General features: G+C 39.5%; 1 protein-coding gene across 4 annotated transcripts in view; it reads right to left on the reverse strand.

The window, feature by feature from the left end:
- Nucleotides 1-9431: 9431 nt before the first annotated feature.
- The window catches only part of PANK1 (pantothenate kinase 1), a 38276-nt gene continuing 20582 nt past the window's right edge, over nucleotides 9432-27125 (reverse strand). For 3 of the 4 annotated variants that reach the window (XM_073353803.1, XM_073353802.1, XM_073353804.1), the window contains 5 exons: nucleotides 20678-20931; nucleotides 17823-17999; nucleotides 17072-17195; nucleotides 11441-11566; nucleotides 9432-10779 (listed from right to left, as the gene is read on the reverse strand). In XM_073353803.1, coding sequence (XP_073209904.1) covers nucleotides 10720-10779; nucleotides 11441-11566; nucleotides 17072-17195; nucleotides 17823-17999; nucleotides 20678-20931 — 741 coding nt within the window. In that variant the 3' untranslated portion in view covers nucleotides 9432-10719. The remainder of the gene's footprint in view (nucleotides 10780-11440; nucleotides 11567-17071; nucleotides 17196-17822; nucleotides 18000-20677; nucleotides 20932-27125) is intronic. The other variant, XM_073353801.1, reaches the window with a different exon arrangement.

A 27125-nucleotide genomic window follows, 5' to 3' on the forward strand; every position in this document is an offset into this window, starting at 1 on the left:
CCAGTGTTTCTGTTGCTCTAACAGTACTAGGCCAGCCATGCCCCATTATGAATACACTCACACATTTAATAAAATGAGTTACAGGGGGAAACAGCAAGATGCCAGCTTGAGGATGTGTCTATATCTGGAATGCTAGCAAAGAGTGCAAGCATCAGGGGAGACCGAGGAGTAGTTAAGTCTGCTTTATAGACTGGCCACCAGTTGGCAGGCATAACACTATAACTCAGGTCAAAGTCCTGAGCTATTTCCTTTAACTGTTGAAAGAAGATAGGAATGAGAGAGAGGAGAGTGTTTAGATCTGAGAGTTCTCCACCAGCTTGATGAACTAAACCTTCTCATCCTCACTCTATCTTATATCCTCACTTTCTACCAAGTCCAGCCTCTGCATTCTGAGGTTTTAGGGGCTGGGACCAGTCTATTTATTTCTGTGCAGTCTAGCACACTTGTGGATGCTAAAAAATAACAAATAGTGATGCATCAATAGCCAATCAAAACACACCATGTTTTGGCTTGTTGCTTAAATGATGTAGTGTATTGTGGATGCCACTATTGCAACCACCAGAAGTAATTAATCCCATGCTAACCAATCTGCATTTTGAATTTCACCAAGATGCTGGATTCCTTTTCTTTTGCTCAAAGCATCACATCACCTTTGCTGCTGTGAGAACAGGAGTGAATAGGATATAGGCAATATTTCCACTGCGGGGGGGGAAGTTCCACTCAGCCAAAGGTGTAAAACAAAATTGTGTGTGTCACTAAAAAAGTTATCTTGAAGACTTGCTCTACAAAAGGAAATTATCTAATGAATTAAGGTTTCAATCCAGCACCCACTGAAATCTCCCATTGACTTCAATTGGCATTAGATCTGACTCGATGAAAATTGTGACGTGATGGACTTGGAAAGACACACAAGTCAGGAAGCGTCCTTATCTCAGACCATTGTGGAAACAAAACAAGCAAAAAGGCATGAGTTCAGGCTAGGAAGTGACATCTCTTTGGGATGATGGGTGTCAAATTTGGCTTTTTGTTTTTTCTCCTTTGTTGCTTTGAATCACAACTTTAACTCAATCTGTTGTTTTTTAAATGGTATTTAGAAAGAAAACATCATGTGAAAACAAAAGATGTCTCCTTTAGACTAACTGCTGCACACTGGTTCCCATTAAGGACGTGCCATATGCCCAGTCCCTCTGGAGTTTAGCTCACTGAAAGCAATGGATGGCTGACTCAGCCATGTAACCAGCTTCCAAGGACAGCTATACGTAACAAAATGAACTACTAGTGGCCAGCAAAAAAGAACTGAGAGTCTCTGTCAATATGATGTAATTGCTCCTAATGTCAAAACCATTTGGGGCTTCTACACCCATTGCTTGTTCTCTTGTGTACTGTGAATAAGCAATGTTAGGGAGGTAATTACTGATGATACAGAGGACACACCCACATATGGAAAAAACAAGCTTTTAAATAAATATTACTACAAAAGTAATATTAAAAAGAAAAATAATTCTTTTACTGTAAATGGAAATTAGCTTAACTTTCTATTGACACACACAGGGCCTCATTTCAAGCCCACTGAACTATATGGGAGTCTTCTGTGACACTCTGTACCTCAAAGGAGCACCCTAGACCCCCATATTCGCCACTGTGATATGTTATGATGTGTTTTGTACAAAGTATGCCTTGTGAGGTATCACTTAAGAAGTCTTGAGTTGTTGCACATTACTATCCTGTTAAACTGTGTGTTACCCTTGTATCTGAAGTTATGAAGTATTTCTATTGTGTGAGACTGAAATATATTGTGAGGTTGGGAGATGCCCACAGCCAGCCTTTCAGTGGCAACAAAGGAGCACCTAGTGAGACAGATTTACATCAGGACCAACTAGTCAGATGTTGATGGCCCATTAAGAAGAATCCACTATCCCAGAGACTCCTCAGAGAGGGCACGTACCCAATGAGGGCTGCCTAACCCCCACATCACAGCAAGGATCTTTCTAGCAGCTGGAAGAAAATATAAAAGAGGTACAGTGACATCATCACTGGGCCTCTCACCTCCCCCATCTCAACACTTGAAAGATCATCTGGAAGACAAAGACTTTGAACAGAGGAGATTGGTCCCAGGCTGGGAAGGGAATCCAGCCTGTGTATTAAGAGCTGTAAACTGCATGGAATGTCTACTGGGGTGAGAAACTGCTTGATTCAAATCCTGCTTAGTTTGTAGAATTTAGACTACAAATTTATTTGTATTTCTTATGTAACCAACTGTGATCTCTATGCCTGCTATTTATAATCTCTTAAAATCTGTCTTTCTAGAGTTAATAAATCTATTTTCTATTTTACCTAAAACAGTGTGGTTTTGGTGGAAGTACTTGGGGAATCTCAGCTCCGGTTAACAAAAGCTGTTGCACGTCCGCTACCCTTTGTTGGAGTGATGAAATAATAAATTAGCTTGCACTGTCCAAGGGAATATTGAGCAGCCTAAGATGATATATTTTTGGGGTGCAAGGCTGGGTGATTGGCTGGTGTCCCTCTCTGTATTATTCATGAGTGGCTTAGAGAGCATGCATGCAATCTAGCTGGTTGAGAGTGCCCACATGCTAGTGGCTGAGAGATCACAGCATCTGGAGGGGGTTGCTGTTTGTCACTGGCATAGCTTTGTGAGACATCGCCCAGGCTAGAGACTTAAGGGGACACAGCAGTCCCACAGTTCCAGTCTGTACCCCGGAGTCAGATCCCATCACATCCTCCCATTGACCTCAATGGGAATTGGATTAAGACTATACACAGCAGGGAGATAAGATTTCTTCTTTCCCCTACCCGATCAACAGAGTTTTTGTATATGTAGGTGTTGCTCAAATTCTGCATTATGGGTTCGGATATAACCAACATAAGAACTAAGTGTTTTATGGCATACCATTTGTCTGCAGCATTACTGTGTGAATGCTAAATCAATCAGTTATAGACTAGTAAACCAAATCCATTCCTAATGTAACTCCATCAGCCTCAGAGATGTGGTTGGTCCAGTGTGTGCACTGCTTGATCTATAGAGGAAAAAATCCTAGTAAATTCCCATCCCATACAAAACATGGCTCACCTCCAGTTCAGTGATTCTTAGTACTCTTCCTCCCCTCACGTAGGCCCTGAGCCATGGTGAGCCCAGATACCCCACCTCCCCTTAGTTCCCCCCCCAATAGGGAAGTACAAAAAAATACATTTTTTTTTAAATGCAGAGAACAGAATCAATGAATAAAACAGTTCTACCCCTACAGCTATGTCTACTATCTGGCTCTCTCCTTTCCCTTCCATTTCTCTAGACTTTTTTTCCTTTCCTTTTGTTGCCCACTGTTCTCTTTACACCATATCTCATTCCTGTGTATTTCTCTTCCTTTTGTCTTATCCCTTCCTCTCCTCAGTGCTCTCTCACTTTTCCTACCCAATTCCTGCTTCCTCCATTTTTCACCTCAATATTCTCTTCTACTACCCTGACCCCCATCTCTCCCTTTTTCCTCCTTGGTTCATGTTGTTCCCAACTCTCCCTCCCCTATACTGACTACCTAATTCTTTTCCCCATGGTTCTCACATCTTTTCCTTACCTCCTATTTATTTTTCCAGACCCCTCTCTCTTTAGGATGGACTGGCCTCTATTCCAGTATAGTCTGGGACATGGACATGGGTTCTACAGACCACCTCTTAGTATCTCTTCTCAGTCTGGGCTCATGAGCATGGATTTTTCTAAAGGGCCCAGAGGCCACTCCTGTTACACCCAGGGCACCTCTCTCATGCTCCCCGGCTAGTTCCAACCACCAAAAGTTAGAAATTATTTATTACATTTGACATCTTTAAATATAAATTATGAACAGCTCCTCTAGCTCTCATCTACCGCTATGGAGGTAAGGGCAAATGTCTGGCATAGTTTCTACAGTTTGTATTATCTTGTTTTTCTCCTGGATACAAAGGCTCTTTGCACGTTTAAAAGACAGCCCCTAAATGAGGGACCAACCACTCTGAAATACGAACAATCATGGATGTTTATTATGTCACCAGTTCAACCCCACATGGTTTCCCTCTCCAAAAATGCAACTATGTCCTGCCAAAAATCACTTGTGGCTATCCTTATGATGCTCTCAAAGGAACATGAACACTGAGAAGACTAACAGCTGGAGTAGCCTTGCCAAAGTCGGAGCATCAAAATATGTATTACTATCCTACAAGAAATCATATATACGTACTTCCATCAGAATTGAAACCCATGTTTCAGAGCAGATTTGAGGAGTTTAAAGTTTGTTTTTTCTTGTCTTAGTACCTTTCTCCCCTCCCCACCCTCCACAGCCAACAATAACTTCTACCCAATATGGTACTCAGAGGTCTTTATTACTGAAATTACACTTCAGATTATCTCTCTCCCTATGAAGTGATGAGGCACAGACTTGACCTTCCTTAAAAAGGCTATTAATCAGATGAGAAAACAAACCACCAATTGTTGTTTTTTTTAAATGGCCATTATAAAGTAGGGCCCACATTGGTTAGTGTTTCTCTAGAGCAGGGGGAGTGTGGGTGGGATTAGAAGAAACAGAATATGCCCCAAAGTGAAAACAGAGGTTCTCACCCATGTTGCTCATTTTACATATGAATTATTCCCTTAGGGCAATGAGAAACTCTTTAGCAGATTTCAGAGAGGAAAGCTAAGGCGATCAATCCAGCCTAGTTTTGTATGAATGTCCCAGGAATTAATATTGAAATGGTGCTTTGAACATGTTTTAACAATCTGCAAACTAGCCCACCTCCCCACCCCTGGCCTCAGGACGTCATGAGGAGTTGGGAACCCTGTATTTGGACCCCTGTAACAACTCCTTCCCCCTGTTGCAATGAAGTCTAAAATGCTCAGGATCCAAAGGTAAGGCAGGGAACATGTTTTTATACATTTGTATAGCATCTAGCACAATAGGGCCCTGATCCTGATTTGGGCCCTTGAGCACCACTGTAATATCAATTTAAACAATTAAATTTATATACATATAGGTTTGTTCTAAGAGATTCAGATCCTTTGGTGATACTCTCACACTGGCGAACACTGCACAAATATTTTGGAGAGAGAAGGTGGGTGAGGTAATATCTGTTATTGGACCAACTTCTGTTGTCTCTCTCACCAGCAGAAGTTGGTCCAATAAAAGATATTACCTCACCCACCCCAGTCTAATATCCTGGGACCGACCGGGGTACAACAACACTGAATCCAAATATCTTACCATAAAAATAATGCAATCTGTGCTTCAGAGGATTAATTATAACATTCATAGAGTGTCATATTTGTATAATAAAATACAAATATGCATGACAGCAAAAAATAATGTTAAGGCATTAAAAATCAGGCCAATCCTAGAATAAGACAGTGAATCACATTTTTAACATCATAGAAGAGATTAGTAGGCAGATTTCAAGATGACAAAAGAACTATAGGGACTGTTTTGGCCTTTGGCAGCACATATATTTTTACTTACTTATCTTCTTATTTGAGCCTCTTTATATTACTTCTTGCTCTTTATTTTTCTTACTATGGGTTGTTCAATCCAATTTTACGAATATTTTTGTTAAAAATATTAAACCTCTCTTGTATTGTGATGCATCTTTGACTGTCATGTTTTGTTATACATTTCCTTTAAAAGATCTCAGACAAAAATTAGCAAGAAAAGGGGTTACATCCATGCAAACAAACAGCTATGCAGAGAGTATTAAAAACATTTAATCACTGTAGCAGGGAACCTATTATGCCCTTTAAGTTTCATGTTCAGAATACATACAGCATTTTAAAATAGAGCCTTATTTTGTGCTTTACCCAAACAGTTGAGACCACAGACACCTGAACTTATATAATATATATAATATTCTAGGGGCTGTTGTATATATAATGGCTGGGGTTGGGTTATTTTCAGAGAGGATCTCCAACTCTGGAGTTCACTTCCCTTCTTGCACTGACAGCCTGAATTTGTTGACCTTCCTGGCATGTTGCAAGATCTACTGATGTAAGTGCTTTCTCCTCAAGAGCCTTGTTTTATCTGTGGACAGGCAGTTCTTTTCACCTTTTTTTACATTGTTAATTTACAGTATGTTTCTAAATTTGTATTCTTTTTCCACCCAGTTACAAGAAAACTGAAAATGCAATATAGTAAGTAAAGTACACATTAAGCAAAGCGATGGATGTTCTCATGTCAAACAATCACCTGTTAGGAAAAGGCAAGGGGAGTAGAGAAGAGGGCAGAACAGATTTGTGTCTGTAACAATGTAAACAAAATGTGTAATGCCTTTGGTATGCAGAGCACAGCGATCAGAATTTGCACTGCTGATATTATGGGTCCCTCTAATGTTACTATAGCAATTGCAACCACCTAATATATCTGAGCTCATTTGTGGTTAGTAATAGCATCAAAAGATACAGTTTGTAATGGTTCTGCATATGACAATTTTGAGAAGTAAAACAACTAAAATACATTAGCAAGCTGTTTGCAGTTTATAAATATTAATAAATTACTGAATTTCTTTGTAAAGAGAATAGAAATAATGTTAAACAGAACTCTAATTAAAAGTAGACAGTTTCCTCATGATTTCTGTCACATTAAAGCCAAGGTCAACACTAGCACTAAAGGCCTATAGTACTATGTGTCTTCTATCAGCAAGTCTAGAAATACCTCTATATGGTCCTTATCCCCACAGTATCTAAGCAGTAGCCAAGACACACCTCTGATACTAACCTGTTTCTTCTACTCACCAGCTCAAAACATGCAGGAACTGGGAAAGCTGACAGGTTCTGAGCAAGAAGAGCACACAGGACATAGGATGGCCAGAGAAAGTTGAAGTAGAAGAACAGGAGATGGTAGATAGTATTAAAATCCTCTGGCAGAACAACTCATAGGGAAGCAACCCATGGCTTTACTGGAGCTGTAGTGAATGTTCCAGATGGAAAAGGTGATCCTACTTCCCCAGCCAGAAGAGTCCATTTCACAGGCTGCTGGAAGCTGCTGCCAAATTGAACCAACACAGGTTGGAGGACATAGTAGGGACTTGTTGCTCACCTGAACTCTAACAAGCTCTTATCTCTCTCCTTGTCTTTTTCCTCTGTAGGAAAAACATTAGAAGAGCCAAGCAGGTTGTGTGGGCTCCATGGTTCAAGGCAGAAGTGGATCAGAAACAAGTAATTGTACTGATGGGATGACTGACATTGGTTTGCCTCTGGCTTTCCTATAATATAGCACTCAAAAGAGTAAGAGGATGGGAGAAAAGAAGAATGGACAAAGAACAGGATTTACACTTCATACACCCAAAGCATGATGTTTGAAAATAAGTAAGGCTAAGATTTAGTCATAGGTATTTTTAGTAAAAGTCAGACAGGTCACAAGCAATAAACAAAAATTCACAGCCTGTGACTAAATCTTAGCTGCTCTGGGGGACCCTAGGCGGGGGCTGCTGCTGCTCTGGGGGGCTCCAGTGGGCCGACAGCTGGCCCCTGCTCCGGCAGCAAGGGCTGACTGCCTCTGAAACTGCTGCTGCTCCAGAGCCACCCCTGGGTCCAACTGCACCGGCCACTGCTTGAGTGGCCCCGGGGCCAGCTACCTGGGGCTGCCCCAGCAGAGGCCAGCATGGCTGGCCCTAGGACCAGCTGCTTGGGTGGCCCTGGATTCAGCTGCACCAGCCGCTGCAGAAGTCACATAGGTCTCTTAAAGTCAAGGAATCTGTGACCTCTGTGACCCATGTGACAGACACTCAGCAGGAGAGTGAGTTTGTGTGTGTATGGGGGTGGGGGGGATGTGAGAAAACCTGGATTTGTGCAGGAAATGGCCCAACTTGATTATCATGCACATTGTGTAAAGAGTTGTCACTTTGGATGGGCTATCACCAGCAGGAGAGTGAATTTGTGTGGGGGGTGGAAGGTGAGAAAACCTGGATTTGTGCTGGAAATGGCCCACCTGATGATCACTTTAGATAAGCTATTACCAGCAGGACAGTGGGGTGGGAGGAGGTATTGTTTCATATTCTCTGTGTATATATAAAGTCTGCTGCAGTTTCCACGGTACGCATCCGATGAAGTGAGCTGTAGCTCATGAAAGCTCATGCTCAAATAAATTGGTTAGTCTCTAAGGTGCCACAAGTCCTCCTTTTCTTTCAGCCTTAAAAGTAAGTCATTAAGGAAAGAAACTGCTGCAGTTCTCAAATACAATTGTGCTCTACACTGTAGCACACAGAACTGAGTGTTGTCCTGTCAACAGTAATGCATACAGGGCTTACTACTATAACTTCAAATCAAAAGCACATAAAAAGACTTTTCTCCTGGGAGTAACAAATATCTCTAAGTGCTTGCTATGTTCAGTAAGTCTTTTGCCTGAAAGGTTAGGTACAATATGCTAGTAGTTTTTAATCGACTCCAGATAAAGGATGGCTCTTCAGTATTTGACTTCTTTATGCTGCTTAGAGAGGTCCAAAAAATTGTCTGTCAGGCAAACTATAATTCTTCTGAATCAGTGTGACTGTGGAAGATCTTCCCTCCTGAGCACAGCCTACATGTCCAAGTTCACAGCTCCAGCTCTGGTAATTGTGGAAATACTGAAATAGTTGCATGTGCAATTCTGCATGGACACATTTACCTTGTGAACATTCTTTGCATTGAAGCTTGAAAAGTAAACCCTGTATGTCCATTATAACTGCTGGCTTTTAAAAAATTGAGGAGGCGTGCAATGTTTGAAATAGCCAACACCAAGACCTGGTCGACGAAGCTATATTGCTCAGGGCTATGAAAAATTCCACGCACTATGCGATGTAGCTAGGTCAACCTACCTACACTGTAGACACAGCTCGGTCACTGGAAGAATTATTCTATCGCCCGAGCTGTGTCTAGTCTATCACCTCTTGAGGGGGTGGAATTACTACCGTGATGGAAAATCACCTTCCACTGATGTATAAGTGTCTACACTACAGTGCTACAGCGGCAGAGCTGCAGCGGTGCTGTAGTAGCCCTTGAAGTGTAGGCATACCCACAACATCCAAGATTATGCAACTCTCCTCTTTAGCAACTTAAAAGCTTAATGTAACTTATTTTGTTCATATAGGACTAGAAGCATTCAGACAAATGTATCCCATCTGTAGCTCTTTCAACAACGTTACAGTTAATTATGTTAAAAGATTCTCACACGTTGTGGTTCATAGAAGTCATACAACCTATGAAAAAAGTCAAAATGTAAAATGGCAAAACTTTAAACCTGTCACATAATAAGCAGTTCAACAAAGTCTCAAATGAGTGGATGAATCAAAGTAAGAAAGGCCAAAGTGACGTAATATAGGAAAAACAAGTACCAGGAACAGATCGTAAAAACAACAGGAAGACGTAACCAAATTAATACTACTAGGTACTCTATATAGTTTGGTTTAAAGAAATGAATTCCACAGATACATTAAAAACTCTCTCACAGTAAAGGCCTTTATTTCCAGCAGACAAGTCAACGCTTCCGTTAGAATCAATTTATCCAAGGTTTGAGAGAGATGGGAATTAATGACTGTGTTCAGAAACAAAAAACCAAAACACATCAGAGAACACATGCTCCCTAAAATTATGCTGTCCCTCTGATGGACCCTTTACATCATGTGACGCATCAAAAAGAATGAATTTCAAATACAGATTTGTAAGACAGAATGATTGAGGAATAAATACTCAGACTTTACCAAGTCCTGGAGGCAAAATTAAACTTTAGTTCCTAATCCAATATATGATACAATAAGTATTGGTTCTAATTTTAGAAAGTGGGATTTGAACAACAAATTTGATGAACATAAAATTTAAGAAGTTATTGTAATGACTACAGTAAAGTCCTCAGACATATTGAAATTATTCTCCCTTGTTATTTTCTAATGCTACGTATATACTGTATAAATACCATCTATACCATAGAGCTCTTTTCATAGATGAATTTTACCATAACAGGATTTTGTTTTAGTTTTGACCCAGTAATCAAAAATTTCAGAAAGGAATAGGCCAAAATGCCAGGGACTTTGGTGCCACAATGAGCAGTCAACTCATGCTCATGACTTCAGAAGGTGCCAGTCACTACACAAATCTTATTCCCATCTCAGCAGGTCTGCTAGTGCCTCTTTGTTAACAGAAACACATGTAGTCAAAGAAAGGGCATCTTTTTGCGGGAGGGATGAGAGGGAAGAGTATCTTTTTAAATAAAAAAAAGTGAAGGCAACAAAATCAAAATCAATTAGTTTAGTGTTCACAGTAAAATGTGCCAGCTTTGTAGTTTCATTTGAAACCAAGAGTAAATCATGAAACGTCATGAAAAAATAAGATAAAAATCTCCTAGAGTGATTACTAGATGAAGTTAAAATTACCACACTAATCAGTAAACCCCAGAAGAAACGCAGGTGTCTCATAGTATAGGTCCTTTTTTAAACAGTGTGCACTTTTAAAAATCAATCCATAAAATCTGCATGTTTGGCCACGTTGCACAGGTTTTTTTTACCCCTAAAAAATACAGTGTACAGAAAAAAACTTTTTATTCCCAGTATGAATTTTGAAGTATTAAGCTCAAAACCCAAAAGTTAGAGATCAGCTAAAAGGATTTTAAATTATTTACAAATCCAGCAGGTAGAACTGCCATAATGGCTTCATTTCCATCCTTATAGTGGCTTTCATTCTATCCAGCAGCATCTTTGACAGGTATCCACTTCCAGTGAGCTTTGTCACTGATCTTCTGTCATTTTAAGCAATTCCAGAAGGGCCCCAACAGCTCCAAAATAACCCTTAAAAACAAAACCAAGAACTATCAGAAATTCTGAAGTACAACCGAGTAGCACAGTACTCATAATGCTTTCAGCATTGATAAGGCAGTTAAAAAGATATACATCTTGTGAGATCAGTCACCTATACCAGTGTTCAAAACGTGGATTGTAATTAAATGATTCCAGTGAAAGAAGAAAAGGGTCCAGTTGTATCATTATAAGCCTTACACAGCTTGTTGTGACTAACCAAAGGACAAAACAGAACTTGTTATGGAACCACTGTAGTGACTCCACACACATGGTAAGACAGTTTCCATTTTAACCGTATTAATTTAATTTTGACATCATTTGACATTTTGTAAAAACAAAATCCCAACCAACCAATACAAGTATCAGGCCTGAAACGCTGCATGCATAGTTTTATGCCAGAGAAAGTTTTGGGCAGATGTATGAGGTTTATTAAATGAAAGTAAATCCAGCAAGATGAGCACCCAAACTAATTACAATTCAGGGATTTACATCTTCAACCACCTCCTGAGTTAAAGGCCATTTTCACAGAACCTAGTCTATCGCCCCCTTTGGCTTTTTAAGAGAAATATTCTCTGTGCAACTCTGTACACTCAAACATCACAGATATAGTTTCCTATAATTAATAAGGAATTTAATGGATACATTTCCCTACCTCATGTTCCAAAAACAGAGCCTTCAGCTGTCCCTTGGACCAATAATCCATAGCATATGCTAGCACCTTCATAGAGATCATATTGATTCTGAGAAAGTTTCCTACAAACACCACTCTGTCAATGTTCTGTAAAATAACAATACAAAGATGAAGAATAAAACTAAATTCAGTAGGTGTGCTGCTTTAGACATGCAATTTTATTTCTATTGAGAAAAAAAAACTTGGGAATTTTCAACTTTATACCAGGGTGGATAAAAATCAATCGGACTTTTTTGATAAAATACTTTGAGGAAAAAGCCTATCTAAAGATAGTTTTAATTAAGATACATTATAGCTCAAAGATATCTCATCACAGAATAGGGATTATAAATTCTAATTCTATAGGATGAAACAATATATTCATGTAATGTTTAAGAAAAATTTTGTAAATGAGTTCCAATAGTTCATGGATTAGGGATCCTATTTTATGAGGTTCCAGGGGCTTCTGTATAGATTTAGGTTCATCTTTCTATCTACCCAATGACACTCAGTGCTCAGTCTAGAAGATACCATCAGAGATGCTTAGTTTTCCAGTTCTCAAACTCTGGATGTGTCTCCCCAGACGTAACATGCTTGTTAACAGCAAAAAGGTTTTAAAATAAATAATATATAGAGGTGAGAAACAGAACTCAACTCTATTGTCCCTCTGAAAATTTGGGTACACAGAGTTAATCCCTTACCTCTCTCTAAAAGTGCAAAGTTTTCAGAGAGTTCAATGAATAGATGATTGTTGGGGGCAGAATAGATTTGGATAAGGAGAAGTCGTCTGGAGATAAATGTGAGAAGCGAGGGACATATGCTTGTTTTGTTAAAATATTATATATTTGCTGTTGAAGAAAAAAATCCAGAATACTTAATGTTATTGTTTTAGTTAAATAAAACAATTAAAAATGTCTGTCTGGTGATGTTCTCCTAATACAGCATGGCAAGAAAATCCTCCAAATATTAATGATTAACCTGTTGAATTGGAGATAGTTCACCTCCCAATGACTTCATAAATATCTGCTTCAATTACCTTTAGTAAATGAAATAACCAATCATTCATTTTCTGATATAGCTGTAAAACTAATCAGAAAAGTTTTCAAAATAAATCACTGTTTAAAAATGTATAGCATGTACCTTCTAAAAATGAAACCTACATCTATCTCTGAGTTGTGAAGAATATGTATTAAGGTTATAACAACCAACAAGAATGCATTTTTATGTAGAAAACCATGATTAAATCGAGTCTTCCTGACTAATGGTTTAAATCAAATCTACCCTGCTTTATACATCATAGCAATGCAACCCTAATTCTCCATACTGAAACCCCAAAAGCAGTAGGTAGCTGTGTTTACTAAGGAGACAAGTGGCAGCAGGAAGGCAGATTTTATTTGAAGGACAGGATAAAGTATGTCACTAATGTGTTGCATACATATAATCACATGGCACTTAGAGGATGTATGACAGTATGAGATATTTTTCTGATGTGGTAAAACTGAAGTGTTAGCAATGCTATTTCCATGTTATCTCATATGTAATTTATTACATATGCATTTTTATTAATATTTCATTTATTAAGTGAATCAGCCCTTGAAGAGTCAAGATAATCAACAAATCCACCTGGCTCCAGGGAAACCTTTGAAGGGCACTTGATAAGGATTACTCTACAGATACACGTGTCATTATCGTTCCCAAACTGTGGTTCCACTCTGAAAAGTGTGGCAAGCCATCTCAGGGCAGGGTAAATCACAAAAAAAAAAGATGATTTAGTGAAGGCATTGGCACAGGCCACTGCGGCCCAACAAGAGGCTACAAGGGAAAGATGGCTGCCCAGCAAGAGTCAGTACGCGTTCAACAGGAGACGAACCAATTACTGATGAACCAGGTGGTCCAAGATTGAGCCACCCTGAATGAAGTAGTGAACCAGTTAAAAGCACTGACCATGCTGACGCGCGGGCCCCAGGGGATCCAGCCGCTGCAGGCAAGCAACTATTTACAGACTATGGACAACGATATAGAGGCATATCTCCTCGCCTTCGAGAGGACGGCACTGTGGGAGGCCTGGCCCCAAGACCAGTGGGCAGGTATCCTGGCTCCATTTCTGTGTGGGGAGCCCCAAAAGGCCTATTTCGACATGACCACAGAGACAGCTACGGATTACCCCCAGCTGAAGGTGGAAATCCTGGCAAGGTCAGGTGTGACGTCAGCCATATGGGCTCAGCGCTTCCATGAGTGGAAATACCAGGACAGCAAACCGCTGACACCATGTGTGGCAAAATACCTTGTTCGCCTCAGTAGGCTCAGTCCTTTTTAGCCTTGGAGACTCAGGTTTGGGGCAAAAGTGACTGTAAAATGGCAGGGTGAGGTTCCACATTTATTGTCTCTCACTGGTTTCAATGTTAACTGAGCTCAGTTTATATGAAAAAGCATTATTTGTTTTAATTGTTTTTTTCAAACAAACATACAAAAAACAAACAGAAAACCACCTCTCCAATTTCAATCTAAGGGCCAACCAAGGTCAAGCCAACCTTTTTCACACATTACCGCCTGTAGTTAAGGTTCCTGTAGCCCATTATGCCTTCAGTTACACCTATGCTACCCCATTGAATCCAGTTCTGGTGATGATGTACAAAGAGAAACAGAATCTAGCATTCGCCATTTTAAAATAGTTCACACCCAGCAAGTCAACAGTTCAACAGCAAGTGAGTACCTGAACGTGAAAAAACGTATAAGACTCTTGTTGGGAGCTTAGATGATGATGTTATTTCATTAACAGTCTCTGCTGAATATCAACAGAATTATCTCTAAAGATAATGATGACATATGTTTATGAGGCCACAGACTCCAGAGGGTCAGTTAAAAAGATTTCTATCCTCCACAACTGTAAAACTTCATTATCTAAATAAAGCTTTTGTTGCTAAATACAGTCTCATCTGCACATTTGACTGTTCTTTTCCAAGTAGTTTAACCATGCTGATATAAATAACTAGACCATGATGTCCTTTAGCACTGTCCAGTGGTGTTGTCTGAAGAGGATGTCACACTCAAAAGGTGTAAGATATTGGATAGTGCTGAAGTACATCATGGTCCAGTTATTTATATTAACATGGCTAAAAGAAGAGTCAAATGTGCAGATGAGACTATATTTAGCAACAACAGCTTTATTTAGATAATGCAGTTTTACAGTCATGGAGGATAGAAAACTTCTAATTAACCCTCTGGTGTCTGTGGCCACATAAGCATATATTCACATATCCTCCTAAGAACTTATTTGGCTGGAGATGTGGAAAAAGTCAGCATTTTACAGGTTAAGGTTAAAAATGGGCAGCAACATTCTGCATTCCCCAAGCAGACAGTGCTTTCTATTCTGTAAAACACATTTCTTGCAAATGGACGGCAAAGAGATATGCAATACATTTCTGTTAATGCAACACTGGCAAGCTGTTTAGGAACCAAATTTAACTTCATTCTCAATAAACTTTCCTTTTCCCCCCCAAATATGACCATGAAGTTATTAGAAAATCAAAACAAATGGTATCTGACATGGACACACACTTTTTATTGAAAATCCTAAACCTAAAAGAAAACTATTCATACATGTAATTCACTATCCTATCACAAGTATGCAAAATTTATGGCAAATTATTTAAAAAAAAAAAACAATTAATTGGTTGGACAACTGATTAAAAATCCCATTAAAGATTCCATAGGGACTAACAGAAGGAAATATGGCTACAATAATGAAATTGGCATGACCATTTCTATTTTCAGTCACTTGTAACTTTCTGGAACGATCACCTTTTGGTATAAAACTTTCTAGGCCTGGCTTCTGCCCAGGGATACATTTTGTGTGGCAGTTTAAGTAAAGACAGTTCAGCCACTTTTGAGTACAAGGAGAATAAGAACACACTACTCTTATATAAAATTCTTGCTACCCTTTTAGCAGTTCTACAGCCAAAATGGAAGTTGAAACATAGCAGCCTTCAACCAATGAGGAATTCTGATGAAATTCAGATTTGATCTGATCAAGTTATGACATCCTGAAAATGACATATGATATACACTGTGTAGTGTTTTTCATTAAACTATTAACAACTGTAGCCCAACTGTGGAAGGCTACGTAGCATATATATGTGTGGCCAATTTAGCTGTACAGTGAAGTCTGTATTGATGGTGCAGTATGGAGGGCTACTGTATACTTTATATGGTTTTTTAGGTGCTCTGCAGCTAGGGAAGATGTAAAGTATTTCCCCCAGCTGTGAACAGTAGAGGGGGGTCCTTTGTGCCAATCTATGGGACAGTGTTTCATTGACAAGAACCCCAAAATGTCCAGACGATGGAATTTACACACTCTTGCCAGCTTTATGCAAGCCATCCCAGCTCTGAAGCCCAGGAGGAAGAATCTTTTATTTATTTATTCATCATCTTCATATTTAATCATTTTCATTAATATCTTTAAACTACAATAATAAGACTCATCAAATCTCATGCTTCAGGGCCTAAACTGGTATCTCCAGTGAGTCACAAAGGAATCATCATCATGGCCCTGACCCAACACACAATGCTTCACAACAGGCTATGTGCCTTGTTGCTGGTAGGGGTATAGTTTTGCCTTTCTCTGAGAAGATCAAGAACTGGTTATTGGATTAATCCCAACCAGTGAATCACATAAAACAAACAGTTTGCTCCTAAAACAAAAATATTTATTATTCAGCCTAGGATTTTTCTCTGTACGCCTAGCCCATCACACGTTGTGAACAATTGTTCCTTCTTTGTGTCATACAACTGAAATAAGCATCAGAAACAAGATCAAAGTGTTGGTGGGGAAAAATCTATTTAGATATCCTCTATGAAATGCAAGTTATTTATCGCATCTGTCCATTTTCCCTAGTAGTTCTACAGTTCATCCAGTTAAAAGAAATTGGGTCAAAAATTTCTTTGTAGAGGCATATCGCAGAGGGTCATTATCTTTTTTTCTCCTCTTAATGCAACACACGTGGATCTCTGTTGTAACTCTTGATGCTTTGATAGCCCTGTACAATGCTGCTTGAACTCCGTGCCACAAGGCAACACTGTAAAGAAGCTGAAAGCAAAAAGAATGTAGAAAACCCTCACGACTGAAGATGACTTTCCAGAAAATGGAGAGTACTTAGAGAAAAAACTAACTCCATGAATAGTTCTTGACCACCAGGTCATGAAACAAACACAAACAAAAACCAACGCAATGAGAATGTTGCAGTCATACTTTATTGCTTATGGGATAACAACAAGAGCTACTAAACCAAGAGATAATTAGAAGAATTGATCTGCTATATTGATCTAAAGAGTGAGAACAGCTGGACGGCTCTGGGGATCATTAATTATAGGAGTGTTCATTTATTATAAAACCTTGGTTTTTTTTAAATTCAAATGTCCTGTGCCTTATAGCAAAGAGTATCTTATAATGGAGTTAATAGTAGACTTCAAAAGAGCTAGGAGCCAATATTAAATATGTGCATCTATCTAGTGGGGCAGTCATTGAATAGGTATATAAGCATTTTGCACTTACTGTTTTTGTTATCTGTACTGCTAGAGGCCTCAATGAAACGTACAGTGAATTTGCAGACTTACCTCATTCAGTGCACACATGCGAGCAATGGAGCCAATGTTGTTGGTGATAGTGACCAAGGTAGCTCTGGCCAGGTCCTCTTTAGTGATGGAATCTCTTTTTTCTTTACTCATCATGTGGCCAAAGCTGTGTTGGAAATATTAACGTCCTTTTTATTCTAAGTTATTCAGAAAGGTTAAATTTCCACAGATCCACCTTAGTAAGCTTATAAGATAAACAATTTTGCTTGGATTTGATGCTGTTGACTCTGGGCATAATATTAAGGTTGCCAATCCTCCAGGACTGGCCTGGAGTTTCCTGGAATCAGCATACATTTTCCAGTGATTATTGAAAGCAATCCAGGAGATTTTTTTATGGGTTATTTTAAGAAAATGACATTATGTCATGTTGGGGGAAAAAAGATCTCCTGGAATAGCTTCAGTCAGAGTTGGCAACCCTACGTAACATGGACATGTGAGAAAGGACCTCTTAATAAAGAAACTACAATAGGAGAATACAGTTACAATGGGTAAAGGTGTTCTTTCAAAATTAATGTATTTTAAATTAAAATAAATTTTATCTTCTAGACTTTGAATATTTTTATACTTTATTAGCAAACAAAAACAGGAGAGAGATCCTAAATAAGAATACCACAATACAGCAAGGTGACTTTTATATACAGACAGAGGACATAGGGTAGGAATTGAGAGTTCAGTTTAGTGTGCACAGCAAATTTCTATTAAGCTCTTTGAAAACAACCAGTTAAATATGTACCTTGATGCTACAGCAGATCCTTGAAGGCCAAATCGTTCATAGTCTCCCCCATAAATATCTTTTACCAGTTTATCAACGTTGGTGCTGTCTCCTTTAGCTGCCATTTCTAGTGCTTCTTCAAAAGTCTCACAGCCAGTCAGCAAACAGCACAGACCCAGGAACGTTCCACCTCCGAGACTAAAATGAGAAGAGTTCTTAGGCACCAGGCAGTTCTAAGAAACGTCATCCACACATTCTGTCTCCTGCTTTTACTTGCTCTTTGCATGGCTCCTTTCTAGAAGTTCACATCTCCTGATTTGGACCAATGAGGAGAGACACTCTAGGCTGCATCTATGGTTATGAGCCATGCCAGGTAGACTCTCCACGATTAGAAGCCTGGTGATTCTAATCCTGAAGATCTAGCTGGGAGGACTCAAACCACAGGGATGCAACTTACAGCATATTGTGTCTCCCCCAAACCCATGCATGGCCATAGATTGGAACTACAGCTCAAGCACATGTGCGCAGCGCTCTAGCCATCTTTCCCTGGTCATAGGGGTAAGAGTGGAAATCACTGGTAATCAGCAACCAAAGCACCCCCAAGCCAGGGAGAAATGGGCAAGGAGCAGCCAGAACAGGGCACCTCGCAAGGGACCAGCAGGCCACCCAAAGCATCCCTCAGCTGATAACAGGAAACAGCCAGATACTCTCCCAGCCCAGGGCAAGAAACAATCCTAGTAACCAACAGCAGCTTTCCACTCCTGAGCAAGACGTAGCTGAGCAAAGCCACAAGAAGCACCCAGGGTTACTTACAGGTGCCAAAGCCAGCAAAAAGCATGGCAATTCTTACGTTTCTTAAGCTTGTTCCATGCTGCAGCCTTGTCAGGCTTCAGCTCAGATAATCAGGACGTGCGTTGGTTATGTAAATACAGTAATGCATATTTATCATATGCATATTAGGATGTTGAATATTTGCATAACTCCTCCAGATTTATGAACCTTCAGCCTTAACAGACCTGAGCTCCAACATTTTTTAAAGTTGAATTTATATGTGAGCTCAGTGCTTGTGCAGGGTGAGAGCCCTGGAGATGAAAATCCTCATATATATCAACTGAGCTGAATGTACACATTTCTCCAAACTTTCCTCTCAACATGCCTAAGTCACAGCAACAAGGGAGTAGTTTGGCCTATTCACTCCTTGACCTCTTTGCTGAAACAAGAGTGACAATGAGTCCAAGGTGGGACAGTATTTCTATGGAGTGAACAGCTGTCCAACTAGAAAACGGACTATTAATTTATTCCACAAAGGCTACTTGCTGCTGACCTGGGTCAATTTAGAACCAATTAGATAATCTCAGATCTGAATATTCACAACGAAGTACCACTACAAATTGATGTTTAAGCAATAAGAACTATACACATTGTATATATAATAATTCATTGTATATATAATAATAAATCTTATAATTCAGATTTTTGAATTGGTTAAAAAATTATCCACATAACATACAGGATTTTGGACATGATTCTCCTCTGAAGTCAATGGAGTTATTGTGTAACAGGACATCCAAGCCCTACAGTTTTACGATCAGTTTGTTTGTTTGTACTGTATACTTGGAAACAAGACAAACAGTTCAAGGCTATCGAATGCTAAAGGCAAAGGAGTTTTCAAGTTAAAGGTCTCCTGTGCATCCACACTAAAAATATTACTATTATATTCTTCATGGGGGGGCGGGGAGAAGCAGCACATACACACACTCTTACATAGGCTGAAGTCAAAAACATGTTCTATATCCTACGTGTAATGAAAAACAGTGAAATTTTCAGTGTGCCTTAGTGTTTAAGTGATCTATCCATAGGTCTGAACATACATTCAAGCTTTAGGAAGAACAGACCATTAGTGAGTTACATATCCTCCACATTAATCAAAAAGAGGAGTGGGGAAGGCAACAGAGCGTTGCCACAGGTTACCCATCAAAAGAGTGGGAGAAAAGATGCAGCACTGGGAGGTTTTAATATGAATGATGGACTGACAATGAAGGGGGAGTCATAGAAAAACAACAAATACAGTTAGAAATATTGCCAAATCCCAGCTTGTTTAATCCTCTCTAGCAATGATAATTAGATGTCTCTTTCTGCAATTTTGGGGGAACTACTGTACCAAACTTCATATTTCTTTCATGCTATTCATAGAAAAAAATCAAAAGGATGTTAGGAAATGCTTCAATAATTTAAAACCACCACCACCAAATTTTTAGTTTAATTAATCTTATCCCCAATATTCATCACATATAGGAATACACTGGACCCTCGCTAGAAAGCGCATCTATATAGCGCAAATTCGCATATAACACGGTTGTGGCCATGGATCCCAAATTTAATTACTTTAATTGCAATTCATTTTAACGTGGTCCCTGCTATAACGCGATACCGCACATAGATCCCAAATCCCGTGTTTTAGCGAGGGTCCAGTGTATTTTCATTCCCTAATGTATGAATTGCTATAATATTGTATGCTTAGATACGTTGTATAAATCGGTTAGCCTTTAAGGTGCTGCCAGACTCCTCCTTGTTTTTGTGGATACAGACTAACACGGCTACCCCCCTGATTCTTTGTATAATTCTTGTAATTAATTACACGCTGCTGTACTTAAATAGTCAACAGCAAGTGAAACAATGTAGTATTTTGGTTTTGACAATGCAAGCATCTCCACGAGGAGAGGGCAACTTAAACATTCAGTTGGGGTCCCTAGGTCCCTGGCAGAGGCTCCCCAGCAGCTGCAATGGACTGATGCATCTCCAAGCTGCCTTCTATGGTAGGACGGGGAGAGAAGTGGCAATAATCTGACCCTGTATATATACAGTAGCATCCTTACCTGGTCCCTGTAACTCTTTTATAGTTGTCCTTGGAATACACTGCTAGGATGCTGACCCCTGAGCCTATGTTAACCAGCAACATTGGATATGGATTATCAAGGCAGTAAGGCTTTTTCTGACATTGTTCAGGAGCTGTGGGATTTTCAAAATAATAGCACTCTGGCTGGCCATTAAACCCAACAGAATCAACATACAGCAGGCCCTGGATCAAGCAGTCCAGCTCATCCAGTTTATGGAGCTGCAGATCAGCAATCTGGAAGAGACCAAGAAGTTAATAAATGAACATTTGTTAGTTCAACACATGCAACACAGAGAAGGGCAAAAGGCTCTGATGAAGCACTTTGTACTGTTTGAGTTGCATAATGTGTCACCATTAAAGTAGCCAAAGTTTCTTTTAAGCCAGAAGTCAAGTAAAAATAGTTTGTTTGCCCAACAACAGGCATATCACAAAATGATCAGTACTATACAGTACAGTAGCAGTTTTCAACCTTTTTTCATCTGTGGACCCCTACAAATTTTTGAATGGAGGTGCGGATCTCTTTAGAAATCTTAGACAGTCTGTGGTCTCCAAGGGTCCACGGACCACAGTCTGAAAACTACTTTTCTTTGGTAACAACCACCTTTTGCAGATCCCCAGAGGTCCGTGGACCAAAGGTTGAAAATCACTGCAGTACAGGCTTCAGATTCCCTTTGCCTTAAAGAGATTTTCTAGACTACTTGCATGGCAAACTGCTGCCACCAAGTCAGAGTTCAGATTAATCAGAAAATTCTCCAGAAAAACCTATTCTGCAGCTGTTTAACAGGATCTGACAGCCAGAGACAGCAGCATTTCCCAGGATGCACCTATCTATTTATTCAGACATTAAAATCAAACATTCCATTGAAATCTAAACTTAAGTAACTTCATAGCTAAAATACCACCATCCCCCGGTCCATGGCTTTATGAAACAGAAAGTACAAAAAAATTTAAATGTGTAAGATGTGCTAGTGGCACATCACAAAATACAGAAACATTATTAGTAAGGATTTACATTTCTACAGCACCTTTTTATCCAGAGATTTCAAAAAGCGGTTTCTTCCTTAGATTATACAGGTGGATCAGTTTAGGATGTCTCATAAAAACACATATTGGAAGTTATTATCTCCATGATTTAAATGTAAGAAACTGATCCCATGTGCACAGAAATAATCCTTGATAATGAAAGAATGGGCAAGAACAGATATAAAATAACTTTTGTCTCAAAAGGATGTTTTCCTATGAAAACATCATAAGCCACCCATGACTGGACTCAAGCTTGTCATAACATATTACTTAATAGGCTCAGACTGACTCTTGCTTCCTGCTTGTATAAAACGACAGTTCTGTGGAAAGTGCCTCCTTCAAAATGACACAGGGGTTGAGTCCATATCAGGGGAGTAAACAATACGGGGGGAAGGATGCAGAGAGAAAAAAATATAACCATCCCCTGCTCAGGTCTACTGGGTTGCACTGTTTACATGATGAATGAGGAGAATGAAAAGGAGCTGGAAAAACTAAGATTTTAAAGAAGGTTTATCAAAGTAGCCTTATAAAGCTGCTTTATAAACATGCTGATTTGGAACAATCCCCAGTTATTCGATTGCCACTTCTCTAATTGAATGAAGAGCAACCAGAAAAGATGTGCTCCATCCTGAGACAGTTTAAGATGAACCCCACCACCCCTCATTAATTACAGAGGAAATAATTTTCTTGTTTTGCTAAATGCAACCCCGAGGTTAACTTTTCATTGCTCCAAATTCAGGGTAAGGTTTCCCACAGTAACCATAACCCTCTCCCAATATGTGCGTACATTATGATAAAGGTCTTTCCTGACATAGTCACAGGACACAGATGCAAGGTGGCAAAGTGCTACATACTGCAGATGCATCTGTAGACAGATGCAATATACACAAATAGCAAAGGAAAATTCACTTTTCTCTATATTACTGAAGGAGTGAAATGAAATACAGTTACTTTCCAATACACTTTTTTTTATAACTCACATCACATATTGTTCACTGCTGTGTGAACATGCTGCATAATGAACATCTGATAATAATGGGTATTAACAAGGGGGCCATAATTAGTAGTTATATGACCCTTTATTCTGACTTTCAAAAACTTGTGGACTTAAAATCTCATTCAACATTGCACCAGAATAATCATCTGTAAATGTTTTTGTCTCTCCAATAGGTCAATTTCATATAATGAAAAGTATAACTAACACAACCCTAAGAATGAAAACCTGAAGAATCAATATCAAGAAGACTGTTGGGAACAAAATTATGATTCTGACAGCAAAAATTCTAATTGCTGCAACTCTTGGGATCCATCCAGAGCTCTATTACAGAGAAGTGGAATGTAGGGGAAGTAGAGGAGGAGCTAACAGATCTGCTCTCGGCACCTAGGGGATGCAAAAGTTTCAATCCATGGTAACAGGGAAATAGGAATTTTCCCTGCTCTCAGGTGTCTCTGCTGGGTCAGTTGCTGCATAATCATCTGAAAGAAGTCCTTCCCCTGCTCTCTCTCACACAATATTCCCAGCAAAAAACTTACTAGAGAACAATTATTTTACCTGCTTACAAAACATTTTGTCACAAGTTTTGTCCCTCAATTTAGCAGGCTGAAAGTTCTTTATAACTGTTAATTATTTTAGCTTCAGAACACCTTTATGAGGTAAGTATTACTTACTCACATTCTACAGATGAGGGAACTGAATTACAGAAAGCTTTATTTGCCCAATATCATACCACAAGTCAGTGGTAGCATGAGGGAGAGAACCAGGTCTGTTCATTAACCAAAACTTATCCTTCATAGAAGTGACTCAAGTAGCTTGCCCACATCAGAAAATAGATGTTGCCTTAGACCTCAGCCATGGTATTGAGTAGGTCTATTTCTTTGCTGGTACCATCATGCTACCCTGCCACATTATGCTCCAGCTTGGCTTTCAACCTTCCAAGTCCCAGTTTTGCTGAAAAAGACCCAAAGCTTGACCACTGCCTCAGTATCACTTTAGGCTGGGAGCTGAACAAACAAGCAGGACTCTTGAAGGGAAAGATTGGCGCTTGTGACATTTACAGTGAGTTTTACTTGTTTAAATGGGAGCCATTTCTTGTTTGTTTTTTGCTGCAACGCACAAATGGCTTTGTTGGGGACCTCCTATTGTATTTTTATTGGCGTGTTTTGGAAACAGTTATGATGGCCACCAAACAGAGAGGTTCTTAAGAAGGCCTGAAAAACCATCAGGCACAGGAAGTTATGGACAAGTTTATCTCAAGCTTGGAAACTAGTGTGATCATAGAGGGAGCAATGCCATATTCTATGCCTTCCCCACAATAGGTCATTTCCAAAGATAGCAGGTTCCAGGGTTAGACAGAGGGGTACAGGGGTGTGCTGGAGAAGTCAACAGATGCTACAAAAGCCAGTTTGTAGAACAGAGACCACTCCATCTCCATGCCCACCCCCAAATATCGTACACCTGCTCAAAGAGTATCTTTTTCAAATGCTTTCATCAAGGCCTTTTTGGCAGGTGTAATAATGAACAAATGGAGACCTGGTCACACCCAAGGGGGGTATAAGTTGACTTGACTCCAGGGAGAAAGAGATGACATCAGACAGTTGTCACCAGGGAAGTGGCAGCTGACAGGACCCTGACACTGTGAATAGGGCCTTTACTGATTGATTCCCCCCACCAGTATAGGGGAACATTTCTTACTTTTTTGGGAATGTTTAAGTCCTTGACAGTAGTAAAGTAATTATCCACAGGAAAGTCTGACCATGCTGGATCAGAGTTGAAATTTCTTTGTAAGTAAATGACATGTTTGAGGCCAGATCTACACTACAGAGCTATATTGGTATAACTACATCACAAAGGGGTGTGAAAAATCCACACCCGTGAGCAATGTAGTTATACCAACCTAGCCCCCCCGGAATAGACAGCGCTCTATCAATGGGAGAAGCCCTCCTGTCAGTGAAGGATCATCTTCACTTGAGCACTACAGTGGTGCAGCTACATGGTTTTAAATGTAGACCTGACCTCAGACTCCAATAACAAAGAATAAGATGACACAGCTCTGTTCAGGAACATCAATGGATAAACCTGAAATATTTGCAAGGACTTAGGCAGGTCCTAATGAGACCATCAGGGCAGAGATGAGTATACGCTTTTAAGTCAGAAAGACACATATACAAATTCAGTTGTATTTGCGTTTTCAAAACCAATTCAAACAGTTACTAATTTTTTGGGTGTTCTATATAAAATCTGAATTTTAGAATCCCTTCTAAATATAGCTTAAAGTTACAGTTGTTCCTTTTTGAACTATTCTTGGAAATATGTAAACTTATTTCTAATATTTTATATTTTGCAAGTGCATTTTTAAACCAATTGTATCAATTGCAATAGCCCCACTTGCTACAGCTCCGGTTTTTGTTATGCCTTCTCTCTCTTCCAGGCCACATTCTAATTTTTCCATTTGCTTTTGTATAACAGATCATAATATACCTTTTCCATCTATCTCCCTCTCCTACCGCTATAACTGTGTTCTCCACTTCCTCCCCTAATATTCTGCCTCCTCCCCCCAAAAATCTCTGAACCTATTTCTCTTCTAGTTTACCTCATTTCTACTCACCGCCATTCAGAATTTGGAAATCTGTCCATACACTTACAAGCCAAAGAACAAGCCATACTAGCAACAAACTGACATGAATGATGGGTGGGGTTCCACTATTCAAGAACAGTCCCATTCCAAGCTGTTGAGAAAGGGGAGGTGGCTAGGATACCTACCAGAGTGCTATTCCTGAACCTCCCTCGGGAGGATCCATCTTTTATATCAGCCTGCAGATAGCAGGTATCTGATAAGTTTTAAGATCCTGTCTCCCCCAACCTCCTTTGGAAGCTGGAACGAAGAAAGGAGCATTTTCTGTTCTCCTCACCAGAGCTTCCTGGCTGCTAAGGGTGATGGTGACAATAAGAGTTTTCACTACTTTACCTTTCCCAAGATTGCACTGTTCACTCCTCTGCCCCAAGGTTACAGCTTCTAGCCTTCTCAAGCAAGAGAGTAAAACTAATAAGAATTTTGTCAGTATCACAGCTGCCCAAAGGATTCTGAATAGCAGTAGCGAACCTGACACCATTCGTCTGTATCTTGGAGAGCTATGGGCAGCAATAGAGACATAGGGAGCCTTTTTTATGTAGTCAGCATGGCACCCATCAATAATTTTTTCACATCAAGGTGATCTTTGCAATCAGGGCTTTTAAAACAAAAACTCATTCTCCAGTAGTTGATGGCACTCTTTGGGGAATCTTCCTAATGGGTGTGGGCAGGTGGATTTTTCAAGCCCTGCATAGAAGGTATATATCAAGATTCTATCAGTAACAAAGAATAGCCTTTGGGGAATAACAAACATATAGTAAATAATCACTGAGCAGACTTTCCCTTTTCTCATTTATGTGTACTTTTGCTCCACTGTTTCATATTATTTTAAAAGTAGGTAAATGTACATTATAAAATTAACAGATGTACACCAAGACAATTCACACCTCTTGAATATATTGATTTATACTTGTTCACAATTTAATGAACCCACAAAAATATCATTCCAGATTAAAATGACTAGAAATAATTTATATGGACATGTTTTCATTACACTCCGAGTGTAAATGTAATATGGAAATATTTCAGCTTTCAGGACATGACAGGATCCACCATCTGTCAGAAATCAGTCTAACCCTAGTACTTTCCACTGCAGTGACTGACCCCACATTCCTAGAAACAGACACTTTGAATATGCCTAAAAATGCCTAAGGTTGTTTTAAAACAGAAAGTGTTTACAAATCAATTTTAAAAAGGTTAGAAACTACCTTCCCCACTCCCACCTTGGTAAAGCGCCTAAAGAGCTTTCAGTGTTATACTGTTAGATTGATTCTCGATAGAATAGAGAGCAAGGTCCCCACCTAGGCCCACTGAAATCAATAAGAATTTTGCCACTAACTGCAATGGAAGTGGTTCTGAGGACAGATTTATAATTCACAAGCTAAATAAATATGGTACAGAAACATGGAAGTTTTTTTTATAGAAATGTCAAAGATTTGGAGGCACATCTCAAGTGTCTTTCAACTAGACTTACTCTGTAACATAAACCAAGTAACAGAGTAAGTTATTTCTTGTTATATTACAAAGCATTTGACTGTGGAACAAACAGGCATTTTGGATAGACAGGGTATTCCAGAAGAAGGTAAAGAATTTTCAAAGGATTTATACTGCAAGTGAACAAGCAAAGAATCCCATGTTCTCTTTATAGACATAACCTGAAATATGGAGCCTGCAACCTAAGCACCCCCTTGCAGCCATGGGTCACTCTGCAGCACCCTGCCTTTGATTTCCCCCTCTTCACTGGGCACCAAAGATCCACCTAATTTTTCCCTTTTA

Source organism: Lepidochelys kempii, chromosome 7 (genome assembly GCF_965140265.1).
Source record: "Lepidochelys kempii isolate rLepKem1 chromosome 7, rLepKem1.hap2, whole genome shotgun sequence".
In the NCBI taxonomy this organism is placed as follows: Eukaryota; Metazoa; Chordata; order Testudines; family Cheloniidae; genus Lepidochelys; species Lepidochelys kempii.